Source organism: Pterocles gutturalis, unplaced genomic scaffold, assembly GCF_000699245.1.
Source record: "Pterocles gutturalis isolate BGI_N339 unplaced genomic scaffold, ASM69924v1 scaffold48703, whole genome shotgun sequence".
In the NCBI taxonomy this organism is placed as follows: Eukaryota; Metazoa; Chordata; class Aves; order Pterocliformes; family Pteroclidae; genus Pterocles; species Pterocles gutturalis.
The window spans coordinates 329-12,321 of record NW_010124805.1 but is presented as its reverse complement, the minus strand read 5'-3'; the positions used below and the strand labels follow the sequence as shown (position 1 = coordinate 12,321).

The following is an 11,993-nucleotide window of genomic DNA, read 5'->3' as shown; positions in this document are numbered from 1 at the left end:
AAGTCACAGGAACATTTCTTGTTGGCTTCCATCTGTAAAGACAGATTTTAAGAAAACTTGCGGTGGGAAGCAAAAACTCAGGCTTCGAACAACAAACCCAGCCAGTTCTTCCCGCAGGGACGGGAATGAGTTGCATCACGCTTGAGCCTGTGCTTACGCTTTCAAGCAGACAGCAACACCCGATGGAATCATGTACGGCAGTTTTAGCAGGACTAAAAATCTTAATTTCTTTTTTTTTCTGACTTGATGGATTCCAGTTTCCCCACCCTCCCACCGACTGTACCCCCTGCGCCTCTGCAGCCAGGAGAACCCCACTCCAGCCCCGTCCTTTCAGGCTGTCTTTTCTTAGGATAGTTTCTCAGAGGGTTACAGTTCAGTGCCCTGATCCTGCGGAGCAGCGTGCCAAACATTTTCTCCCCCTCCCAAGCCCATCCAGGCTCTCAGGGCTAACATGATCCCCCCAGACAGGTGCTGAGCTCGATAACGGCCTGAATGAAAAATAAACCGGGATTAGAGCTAACGAACCTCTTCTGTTGGAGCAGCAAAGTCATTTACCCAAGCTTAAGGGGAGTTTTGGTTTTGTTTTTTTTTTGAAGGAAAAGGCATGAATGAAGAAAGAAGGAAGCCTTAAGAAGGAAAACAGCTGAGCGGGAAAACAGGTGGGTGGGATTAGAGCAGAGGAGCTGGAGGCGAAGGTCTCGGGTGGGGATCAGCCCCATGCCAGGCAAAGTCTAGAGCACGGAGGGGGAGAGACGTAAATGCTTGATGTCCACAAAGCATGAGGAAGAGCTGCCTGTCCTGTAAGCAGGCACCAAGAAAGCTGCATTTCCTCACCAGGCACCCTGAGGCTGAGCTCTCCGCCATCTACGATGTAAATTTACAATGCAATAGGAGCTCTGCTTCCTTCCTCCAGCCCAGTCCAGTTGGGATCTCTCTCCTCTTTTGCACAAATCCTCAGGAATGCAATAACAACCTTTATACGCAGGGGAATGTCGGCGATGAGCAGAAAGGGAGCTGCAGGCAGACGCGATCCTCAGCCACCCCAGCCGAGCTCCTGCAGTCGCTTACACGGCTTTAAGGCACACGCAAGAAGGTTAAGAGGAGCTTAAACCCCTCAGGTGCACCCATCAACCCAGACAGGGACAATATTTGGAGAGGAAATCGAGGTAATCCTGCAGCACCACCTCCCTGCACAGCCACAGCTTGGGGACCATTAACGGTGCTTGAAAAGCTGCCGGAGAAGTTGGGCATCGTCATCCTACTTCAGCAAATAAACAGAGAAATGTCACTCACTGTCCAAGTGCTATCAGCACAGACGCTGTTGTCAATAAATCAGAAGTATCTAGGAACAGCTTGAACAACTTTTATTATTTTTTTTAAAGTGCTTAAAACGTAAATAACAAGCTCTTTATAAACATTAGTCGCAACTATTAAAACATGAAACACACAGAACCCACTTCCTGCGTACACGAAGTACAGGGAAATCAACAACTCCAAAAACCCCCACGCTTCTCTCCCGTTTTGGGATGGTTTTTCCACCCCACGTTTGTAACACAAAACACAACGGCCCTTTCTTCACAGACAAGTCGTAAGGCTGAGTCTATGGGACACTTCGGTGTCCACATCCCTTCAGGTTTGTTCCAGTTTCAGGAAATATCTTGGTGGTTCTTCTGGCCCAGAACTCTGAGCCAGAAGGGCCAGACAAAGCGAAAATAAATCACTCGGCTAAAGTTCTTTAAAAGCGAGAAACCCAGTTGTGGGCTGACAACAAGAGCAGAGAGCAGCTGTGAGCAACAGCACCCTGCGGAAGACTTTGTGAAACAGCTTGAGCATGGAAAGAGGCAGCAAAAAACACCGAGTCATCGGTTAAAGGCTGTGTTTAAAACAGAACCAGCAAAAAGCTGCTGCTGGCCCATCAAAACCCTCTCATCTTTCAGCAAAGAGCGACAGCCCTCGGAGCGTTCCCCTGACCAGAAGTGCTGCTTGCCTCCCTGGTTTTGGAAAAAAAAAAACCTAAATCACTAAATAGGGAGATTTGGAACATAAGCAACTTCAGAACATTTCCCCACGCTTCTTTTTCTCATCCCCACCTTCTACGAGAAAACATCCAGGTCCTCAAAATGATTTCCCTCCGGTAACTTTGAGGTTTTAACAAAAAAATGGTACAGACTCCAGCTTCAGTGCTGCTGTGTGGTGTAGCCAAGCTCGCTCGCTCTTACGCTGAGAATAAACACGGTGTGGTGGGGGAGAAACCCCGCATCTGCGGGGCGGAGGAACAGAGAACAAGGCCAGAAGCATCTTTAAGACGCCTTTTCCTAAGCACAAATCGTCATTTGCAGATACCTCTGGACTTCTCAGCACTCAAGGACAGACAGAAAACATCAGGGCAGCCTTGGCTGTGGTCACTGCTTGGGTTTTTTTTCCTGTCTCACATGCGATGCCAAGGAGATGCTATTGCAAAGTCAAGGCTGGAGAGTTTTAAGCCCAGCTTGCTCCAGCCTCATCTGAGACGGCACGGGCTGCCATGGGTTCGGGGACGGCGTCGCTCCGCTGCGGCAGAGGCAGGTCATGGGAGGAAGCGTGTATTGCTGAAAAAGCCGTACGCTCGAGACGGCTCGCGGTAGCTCTGAGATTCACGTGGATAGATAAAGTGCAAAACATTCAAGCTTTGGAGAGAGAAAAAAACGAAGGCAGCGCTGACTAAGGCAGAGGGGGGATTAGGGAGGCGGTGAAACACGACGGCAGAGGAGGGGCAGCGAGATCCTTAGAAACGTTGGCACTTGTGTGTGGGGAGCACCTACAACGCCCATCGCTGCTGGGGGAGAAATCCCAGTTTTCAGGGAGTGAAGAGCCAGCACGAGCCTTGTGTAAGATTTTGGCTCTACACCCCTGCCTAATGCCTGCCTGGTTTAAAGCATCCCTGCCCGTCGCTGCCTCTTCTCCTTCCCGCACCACGCCGCTCTGCTGACGCTGGACAGCTTTCCAGCATCCACAACTCCTCCCTGCCCGCTTTCAGAGAAAATGGAGAGCTGCTCCACGAGAGCTACGCACCCAGAAAGGGAACGCAGCTCTCCAGCCGTGGGATCTTTTGATTACATAGGCAGAGAGAGGTTTCTGGTACTTTTTCTATAAGGAGAAACACCTTCCCCCAGACCCTCACATCTCACACCAGAACCAAAGTCCCCACACCTGGGACACACCGGAGGAGAGACACGAAGATGCGGGTAGAGAAGTGTGAAGCTCCAGGTGACTTCCTACTGGAGAGGTCGGAACGAAAGGCTGCTATCTTCCCAGGTGACAAATCCTCCTCCTCGTACCACGTTCTACAGGCTCGATATGACCAAATGTTGACGACGGTGATGCCAAATCTGCTTTTAGTTGATAGCTTACCCTGACAGCCTGCTTCTCCAACCTCAGACTTCAAGCACAACCCCAATACTGTCTTTGCCCAGCTGTATTTTGTCTCGGAACATGAATATCTCTGTCTCCCACATCCCATGAGCTGCTCAAGCAGCAACTCCCACCCGAGACCAAAAGCAGCCTGCACCCAGGGATAGGAAGGCTCTGCTGTCTGCATTTCGAAATAAACTAAACTCACCTTTCTCAGATCAGCCAGTGAACAGAAGAGAAAGGTGCCCAAGATGGGTTGCGCTGAACTGAGAAGGGGATTTCAGAGCCTTTTTTTGGTAGGAAATTGCTACTGTCCTATTGCAAAAGGCACGGTTTTTCAAAGTCATGGCAGACATCAAAGCAAGTAAGGAGAAAATAATATGGAGGTTTTAAAAGAATCCAGTAACTTTGGAAGATCTACAGGAGAGAGAAGAGGCTTTTCGTGTCAAGACAGCTCAATTCCCATGCCAACCGACCCTCCACCCACGCGGGCATTTCTCTAGCCAAAAATCCTGGCAGAACGAGCGAGGGAGCAACATCTTTTGTACATCTCTCCACAGCATCTCCAGATCCAAAGCTGCGCTGTCCTCTGGCGCGTCCAGGAGCATCGCTCACACGCCTCGGGCTAACATCATCCACGGTTGTTAAATGGTGTAAATCGGAGGCTTTTAGACGGCAGCTCAGCAGTTAGCAGCAAGAAGCGTTCAGCTCCGGAGAGAGCTGGCTTACAAGGCCTCAGGGTTGGGTCCAGGACGCCAGAGACCTGCCGCGGGCGTGTAGATGCGATACAACTCGAGCTGTTTGGTGCTAATACTGGTCTGAAGGGAGGCTGCGGCGATTACGGAATTGCTAGCGGTGACAGGGAGTGTTTGATGGAAGCCTGACCTAGCAGGATGTCACACGTAGAAGGTGGCCGGGTGGTCAGACATCCTTCTTTGTGCGTGAGCTTCGGTCCCGATGGCATTTTCCTGTTGCGTGGAGAAAGATGACGTAAAGTCCACGGTGTGGGGCTGCCAGTGGGAAGCAATTCCTGTGCACGCAGGAAAAGGGGAGTGTAATACTGAGTAGAAAATTCAGCTGTGGCTTGTACACACAGGAGTCCCCCCCGGGCACACTGGTGATGTGGTGTGTGACATCTCCTGCAGTACTGATGGTGCCACAAACCATCGCTGGCCCTTCTCCCGTATCGTGAGTTCGGTTTTGAGCGGGGTAACTGAGGCAGCATCGCGGCTCTGCATGCATGCAGCGGAGGAACCGACACCGCTCACAGTCAGGCAGCGACGTCGGCTTGAGTCCTTGACAGCCTCTGGCACTGTCGCTTTGTGTAGCATCTCCCACACGATCCGGTACTCGCACAAACTGGAGCTGGCTCTTCTGATGGAGACCCTTCATTTGGGGCAGGAAGGCACCCAACAGCAGCCCCTTCCCCCTGCTGCCTTGCCGAGCGGGCTCAGAGGACGGGAACATGCTGGTAGACCCTTATGGAGTTGAAGCATCCCCTGATGTCATCAACCAGTTTAACACCGTCCCTCAGCCAGCGTACATCGCTCCAGAGAGGTGTGGAAGAGCATGGGTAGAAGAGCAGAGCAGTAGCAGGGTGGAGACATGGACGAGGCGGTTGGTTTCCAGCTCTCAAATGTCCACTTAAAGCATCGGCAGGATGAGTGCCTGAGAAGATGCCACTCGGTCACAACGACAGGAACCTAAAGAGGCATCTGCCTCCTGCGGAGGGCTCTGCTCCTCCCCACGGGGTGGCTGACAGCCCACCACCCTGCAGGTCCCTGGAGCCAGAGCTGGGCTAAGCTGGGGCCGGGAAGGAGCAGAGAACCTTTCCTGCTAAACTCTGCCAACAGAAGCCACTGGAGCCCTCTTGGAAGAGGAGGGGGGAGTGCAGGGATGTTTGCAGCGTGGTTATTGGAGAAGAGCTCGAGGCAAGTGATGCTGGTCTCTGGGGAGAGGTTACTTGGTCTTGTTTTCCCCCAGCGGGATCTGGAGGAGCGTGGGAGACTGCTCCATGATGCGCACCAGCAGCTGGTCAATGTAGTTCTCCAGCTCCTGGATGTGCTCCTCCTTCTTGCTCAGCTCCTTCTCCCTCTGCAGCAGGAGCTGGATGAGTTCATCGTGGGTCAAGTGGTAATACTTGGCTGACTGGTCCAGTACGGTGGGATCCTGTGGTAGAAACCAAGAGGAACATTCAGAGGTGAATGGAAACTGCTGCTCCCTAAAGAAGAGTTTGCAAGATGCAGCACCAAACAAAAGCAATCCCATTTTCTATGTCTGTCTTCTTTACAAACCTGACCTGATGAGCCTGAGACACTGTGCAGCCATCACGTTGTGTCTTTACAAAGCAGCTTTCCCTCGTGCCATGCACTCACCCAAAAATACCGGAGACAGAACAACCGCCCGGACATCCCGGCCAATGCAGCCTCCACCACACAGCTAGAGGTGACCATGGAACACGGCCACCAGCGGCGTGAATCACTTACCAGCCTTTCTCCAAAGACGATGTCCAACCTCTCTCCCCCAGCAGTTAAAAGCTGAGGGTGCGGGCACAACGGAGCCCGCTAGCCTGGCTTAACGAGGTTTGGCATTAGCTACTCCCCTTCTCCCAGGCTTCCCCCTTCCCAGCCCTCCAGCAGCAGGCCTGGATGACAGCAGGAGAAGAGAACCAAGAGCAGAAAGACCCCTTGGGAGATCCCAGAGGATGAGAGCCCGGGGGGAGTCCATCCAGATGAACCCCAGTAGCAGCATTTTACATGTTGAACTGGGGAGGCAAAGAGAGCAGCAGCAAAGGGAAGGAGAAGGGACCCTCGTGACACCGTGCCCTCAGATACATCACACAGGTTATTTTGCTTGCGTCTAAAACACAGCCAGGCAAGCAGCATTTGAGTAATGTTCCAGGGAACACCTTCCCTCTGCCTCTGCCAGGAGAAAAAACCCTTCAGGCCTTCAGTCAGGCAGCTCCCACATCCTCCACCTCCCATGTCTGGTGGATAACCCGGCATTGGCTCGCACGCTGTACAATACAACCCCAAACCAAAGCCAGCAATGGGAGAGCGCTGGGGTGAGAAGGTCCAGAGGCCAGGTCACGGAGGAAGAGAGGCCAGCGGGAGGCTGGGCAACCAGGAGCGAGGATGCCAGGGTTAACACACGTGGTTCTGCTCACACTGTGGCAGGACCCTGTCCTACCTCCTCCAGCACCAGTTCTCTGCACCTCTGCCACCAACTATCCAACATCTCAAGCAAGTAGGAACCTCTCACCTCAGCAGCAGTTTCCTACCTTTAACTTCGAGTCCATTTTCTCCGGGTGAGAGGACGGGGCCACAGGCTGGACGCTGCTCGTAGTGACTGTCTTCAGCTTCTCCAGGCCATTGCTCAGAGCCGTCGTCAGGCTGGACCTGTGCTGCTGCTTCTTCTCGCTGGAGACCTCCTGCACCACGGCGCTGATGGGTTTCACCGGGTGAGGACTACGGAGAACAAGGAGGTTGGACAGTTAACACCCTGCTGAGCTGCTGAGTGATGCTGCTGGCTCTCACTATGGTTTTTAACAGGGATGGGACCCATGTATCAAATTTAACTAGCTAAATCCTCTGTGCCTGTGCTGCTCGAAACTCACCCGCTCCGAGAGAGCAGAGCAGGCAGTCCCCAGCGCTCTCCAGCACTGCTTCCACCCAGAGAGGGGATAAGGAATCCCAAGACGTGTTTGGCCAAGATACAGAACACATCCCCATGCCCACACCTATGCTGCTGTGTCCACACCGAGAGTGCTGTGGGTTGAAACTCCCCACTGCCAGGCGTTGGCACTGCTGGGGGAATTTTAACCCAGGTCGGGTGTAATTAGGGGCTGTGCAGAGGGGCGTTTTGCTGCCCAGAAGCCCCCAGATTAGTGTCTGGGGTCACCAGTGATGGTTCAAGGATGCTCCTGCACCACGGTGCATCAGTCCCTGCACTGCCTCAGCCCAAGAGCTGGACTCCACCTGCCTGGAAGACATCACCACATCTGCCCCCCTCCACTAGCCAAAAGGGAAGGGAAGAAGGTGTCTGAATGCCCCTTCTTTGTCAGTTATGGAGCAATTACTTTTTTTTTTTTTTTTTGCCTCACTCTTCACCCAAAAGATTGTTTCTGAGCTTAGAGAAAGTACGTTTGCTTTTCAGCGTGATGGAAAGAGAAGTGACCTGATGTTCTTGCAAGGAACAGCAGACCTGTGCACCGTATTCGGGATGAAAAAAGGTCTTAAAATGTACCCAGGAGCTCTCAGATCGTCTTGCTCACAGGAGCTCTCAAGCAAGGCGGCCAAGCACAGTCTGTCCTTACAAATGGGGACCTCAGGGTGTTGGCAGGAGAAGCTGTGGGAGGAGGTATAACGCTGCAGTCACTGTGTGAGCAGTTTGCTGGGCTGGGACAGACACCTCTCAAGTCCAACTTGAGCTGCAACCACTCAACTGTGCTTGATTTCTGCTTCCAAAGCAGAACAGGTGGCTTTCAACCTTGCTCCAGGTCAGACCAGATGGGTGAGGGATGAAGGTGGCATCACATCAGGCATCAGGTGCACGGCCCAAGTCCTCAAGGCTGGTGTCCTTGTTCCTTGTCAGCGGTGGAGGATCAGGACATACCAGTCAGGACAGGGCACGTCCAGAAGTCCTCTTGAACCATGCTGAAGCCCCGTCATCCATTTGCTAGCAGAGGCCAGCAATGGTGGCCACGGACCAGCTCCAATAAGCCAAAGGATCAACACCCCTTGTCAGAGCTGCCCAAGCACGTGGACAGAGCCAAGGCTTCCCAGGCAGCTTGATCCTGAAAAATTCCTTATCTCCAGGCCCTTTAAAAACAGAAGTAATGACTTCGCTTGCTTGACCCACTGCTAGCCCCCTTCCTAGCCCAAAACGACGGGGTTCACTGCAGCACCTGGGGAGGACAGCTCTACTACCAACTGCAGAACTTCTACCGTTCCTCAAAACACAGCGGCTGGGAAGGAGAGCAGCAGGGGAGCTGCCAGGACTGCTCATCGCAGCCAGATCCGAACACGAGCAGCCCCAGACGCCAACGTCACCTTGTGCACCCCCAGAGCCAGCGCAGAGACTCAGCCCAGGGTACGGCTGCAGGGCAGGGGACGGACACCCCGGCTGCGGGGCACTGCCTGCCCGTCACAAACACTCCAACTGTTTGAAACCTCTCAAGGGAACCTCTGTTGGACCAAACTTACCAAGGCCACTCTACAGAATGGACACTAGCAACAGCCTGGGGATGCCAGGGGGATAACCCGGGTGTGTTTTGAAAGCAGAGGGATGTTTCCCATTGCACGGCTGCTCACAGGCAGCGCTGCCAAGTGGGAACACGTTAATTTCTGCAGAGCTAGAAAAGGTATTTTAAAAAAATAATAAAAATTATCCCATTCCTTCTCTCTGGGAGGGCAGCATGTGCAGGGCTCCTGCTGAGTGGAGCAGAGGCTCTGCCACCTCGGCGTGTGGCTCAGAGAGGCTCCGAAAGCAGGAGGGGTGGCTCTGCCTGCATCCCGCCCCGGGACGGTCGGCACTGGGTACTGCCAGGGGAGCAGAGGTTGCTTCATGCCTCACAGCCATGTCTGACGTCCTGATGGATCTGCTGAGAAGTCAGACGTGTTTCCATCCGTTGGTTGATGAATGTGAACTTGAGAGAGCAGAATTAGTTGCTCACCAACAGCCCGCCCAATCCACCACTGTGCATCCGAGTGGCCGTAAGTCTATGATGCAGCTTAACACGTTCAAGATGAAACATCTTGGGATGAAAGAGGCACAGCCCTGACTCCTCTCTGAGCAAGCCTTGCTGTGTCACCACACAGCTGTCACCCACGCTCCCCAGGTCACTGCTGAGCACAATCTACAGCAACTCAGAAATTAGGTCTTTATCATCACCCCATTAAAATGGTTCTCACAGAGAACAAGACAACAAAGGACAAACCCAAGGAAATCAGTTTCTTGTAGGTAAGCTGCTGTGCCTGCATCACATAGCACCTGAGGGCCAGACCTCCGTGCAGAAACGATCTACAGAAGGGAAGGACTGAATCTGGGATCAGCAGCTCCTCTGCCACGTCTGTCTGTGGACGTGGCAAGCTGCTGTCCGAGCACCGAGGGCTTCACAGGGATTACACTCAAACCACAAAGACGGGGACGTGATTAAACTGAAACCTCCTTTTCAGAAGAGGACGATTCTGCTGCGCTCCTGACATTGGGAAGGCACAAAGCAGCATGTGTTAATACCACCTCAGCACCTGTGATGTCCCCAATCCTGTCACCTACAGGTGCCGTGACCCGCTGCAATAGTCACACCTGAGTTCTCCGGATCGATGGGTAAGGAGCTGCACAACCGCCGGGCTGCTCCAAGGCAGCAGAGTCCCCAAAGCACCATCACGGGCTGTCCTTTAGGTCCCACCTGAACTGGGGAACGTGGCCAGAGACACCTTGCCTGCGGTGAAGGCACCATCCTGCCCTTCCCAAAGAGCAGAAAGGGGACCCTCCGTACACCTGAGTGTCACCTGATGCTCAAGCACCCACCTCACCCCAGCGGCAGGAGTTTTGCAGCAAGAGCCCTCCCTGGCTGCAGGAGAGCAGGGAAGGATCTCCAAAGGCAATCCCAACATGTCCTCTTCTGGACTCCAAATTCCCCGGCTGCATCTTCACATCTGGCACACAAGCAGCTGTTCCAGGAGGACACAACCTCCCAGCTCACTGCGACCAGGTGCTGCCCCAGCCAGGCTAGGCGGGAGGTGCTGAGACACCCAGATACACCAGCCTACCCCTGACTTGCCATCTTGAACAAGGTGACCAGCAGAAAGCCACTCTGGCCACCTGGGAAGAGGCTATGGGTCCCCACAGCCAGTCTCCATGCCCCCCCAGCACACCAGACTCAATAATCCGCACCAGGCACCAGCTCCTCCCGTATCTGATGGAGGAGAAAGGCACTTTTGTCCCAGCTAAGCCTTCATGCCTGCTCTAAGTTTGACATCTTTCCTTTTTCCTTCCACCTTTTTTTCAGCCATATCTTTCCATTGTCTACGTGCCACTGACCAGCCTCATGGGAGATGATTCTAGGAAAGGCAAACATCACCGAGGGGACCCAAAAAAGGGCCCTTCTGCCTTTTCCTCTCTCCTCCCATGACAATTAGTCACATCTCCCTGATTTTAGCAGTGCAGATCCTCAGAGACCTCAGTAACTCTTCCAAGGTTCTTCAAGTATTCAAAACATCCACAGTAAAGAAACCAGAGCGGAGATGTTCAAGGACTTCTCAGACACGTCTGATGACCGAAGCCAGCACTGACATGACAGCCAGCTCTTAGGTCCAAGCCCACCTTCCTCCCAGGAGCCAGTCAAGCCTTGGATGGATGCACGTACAAAGATCTGGGACTACACTTCTCTCATTGTCTAATTTGACCCTTTGGGATTGTAGGACACTTCTCTTTCCATGAAACATCACAAACCAGCAAAATGAGTAGGTTTCTGTATAGCTGCTATCTGCAGATTTTAGCAAGGGTATCTCTTGAAGGATGAATAATCCAATTAAGAATGATTTGAGGATCTGGCCTCAATAAATTTAAATAAAAAAAAAAGAAAGAAAAATTTAAAAATCACCTAACAGACCCATCTCTTGCTGGTCTTTGCTCCTGAGGTCATTTTGCACGTCTAACCCACGCTCGAGCCAAGGAGGGGTCCCCATGCAGAGGGCTGGAGCTCAGCTGAGTTCTGCTGTCCCCATCCCGCCCTCTCTCTCCCCAGGGACACGACCACTATTATTTTGGGGCCAGATGGGATTTTATCATTTCAGAGCTCCCATGAAGCTCCATTTGCCCTGTCACAGAAGTGATGTGGATCAAATCAATCGCTGCTAGAAGGTGTAAACCAGAAATGAGGTTAATCCTCGCTACCCTGGGCAGGCAGAGCCCAGGACCATCTCCTCCTGCCCAGGCAGACCAGAGGAAGGAGAACCAGGAAAACCAGATGAACTGGAGGACATAGAGCAAGACTCCATGCCCTGAAATCAGCATTTTTCCTCTCCTTCACAGCATTTCTACAAGCCCAAGACTGAGCTGGGAGGAGGACCAGCCCCTTCTTTCCTCCGATGCACTGCCACGGTACCCCCCTTCCCATTCCCGTTATCCTCAAGGCTGAGTCCCACTTGTTCCCTAACCCACGGGCATCTCGGCAGGAGGGACGGGAGAACACTATTTCGCCACCACCCTGGTGAAACTCCTTTTTTTTTTTTTTTGGCTATGGAGAAAAGAAGGTTTTTAGTACCCGATGGTCATTTAAAAAGGAAAGGAACCAAAGGTGAATTAATGAAAAGGGAAGGGGCAGGAGCTGCGCACATGCCATGAAGGGATTTGTGAGACCATTAACGGCTGGAAGCTCTCCTGGCAGACATGGAAAAGGCACCGATTTTGCAAGCAGAGGGAAGATGATGGAGCCAAAAATTAGCACCGAGTGAAATGCGGATGCAGTTCTGATGTGGCTGAATTTTCTGCTGGGGCAGGTCTCGGGCGCATCAAACCGTCTGCCCTGGTTTCGGGGAAACACAGGACACCAGTGGCCATTCCCCACCGTGATTCTAGAGAGCCAAGGCTTCAAGCTG

General features: G+C 52.8%; 1 protein-coding gene across 1 annotated transcript in view; it reads right to left on the bottom strand.

Annotated features, from left to right (window-relative positions):
* Positions 1 to 5,030: 5,030 nt before the first annotated feature.
* Positions 5,031 to 11,993, bottom strand: part of LOC104465345 (rab11 family-interacting protein 5-like) — a 7,279-nt gene continuing 316 nt past the window's right edge. Inside the window, exons 2-3 of the mRNA XM_010078348.1 lie at positions 6,671 to 6,857; positions 5,031 to 5,559 (exon numbers count right to left, since the gene is read on the bottom strand). Coding sequence (XP_010076650.1) covers positions 5,350 to 5,559; positions 6,671 to 6,857 — 397 coding nt within the window. The 3' untranslated portion in view covers positions 5,031 to 5,349. The remainder of the gene's footprint in view (positions 5,560 to 6,670; positions 6,858 to 11,993) is intronic.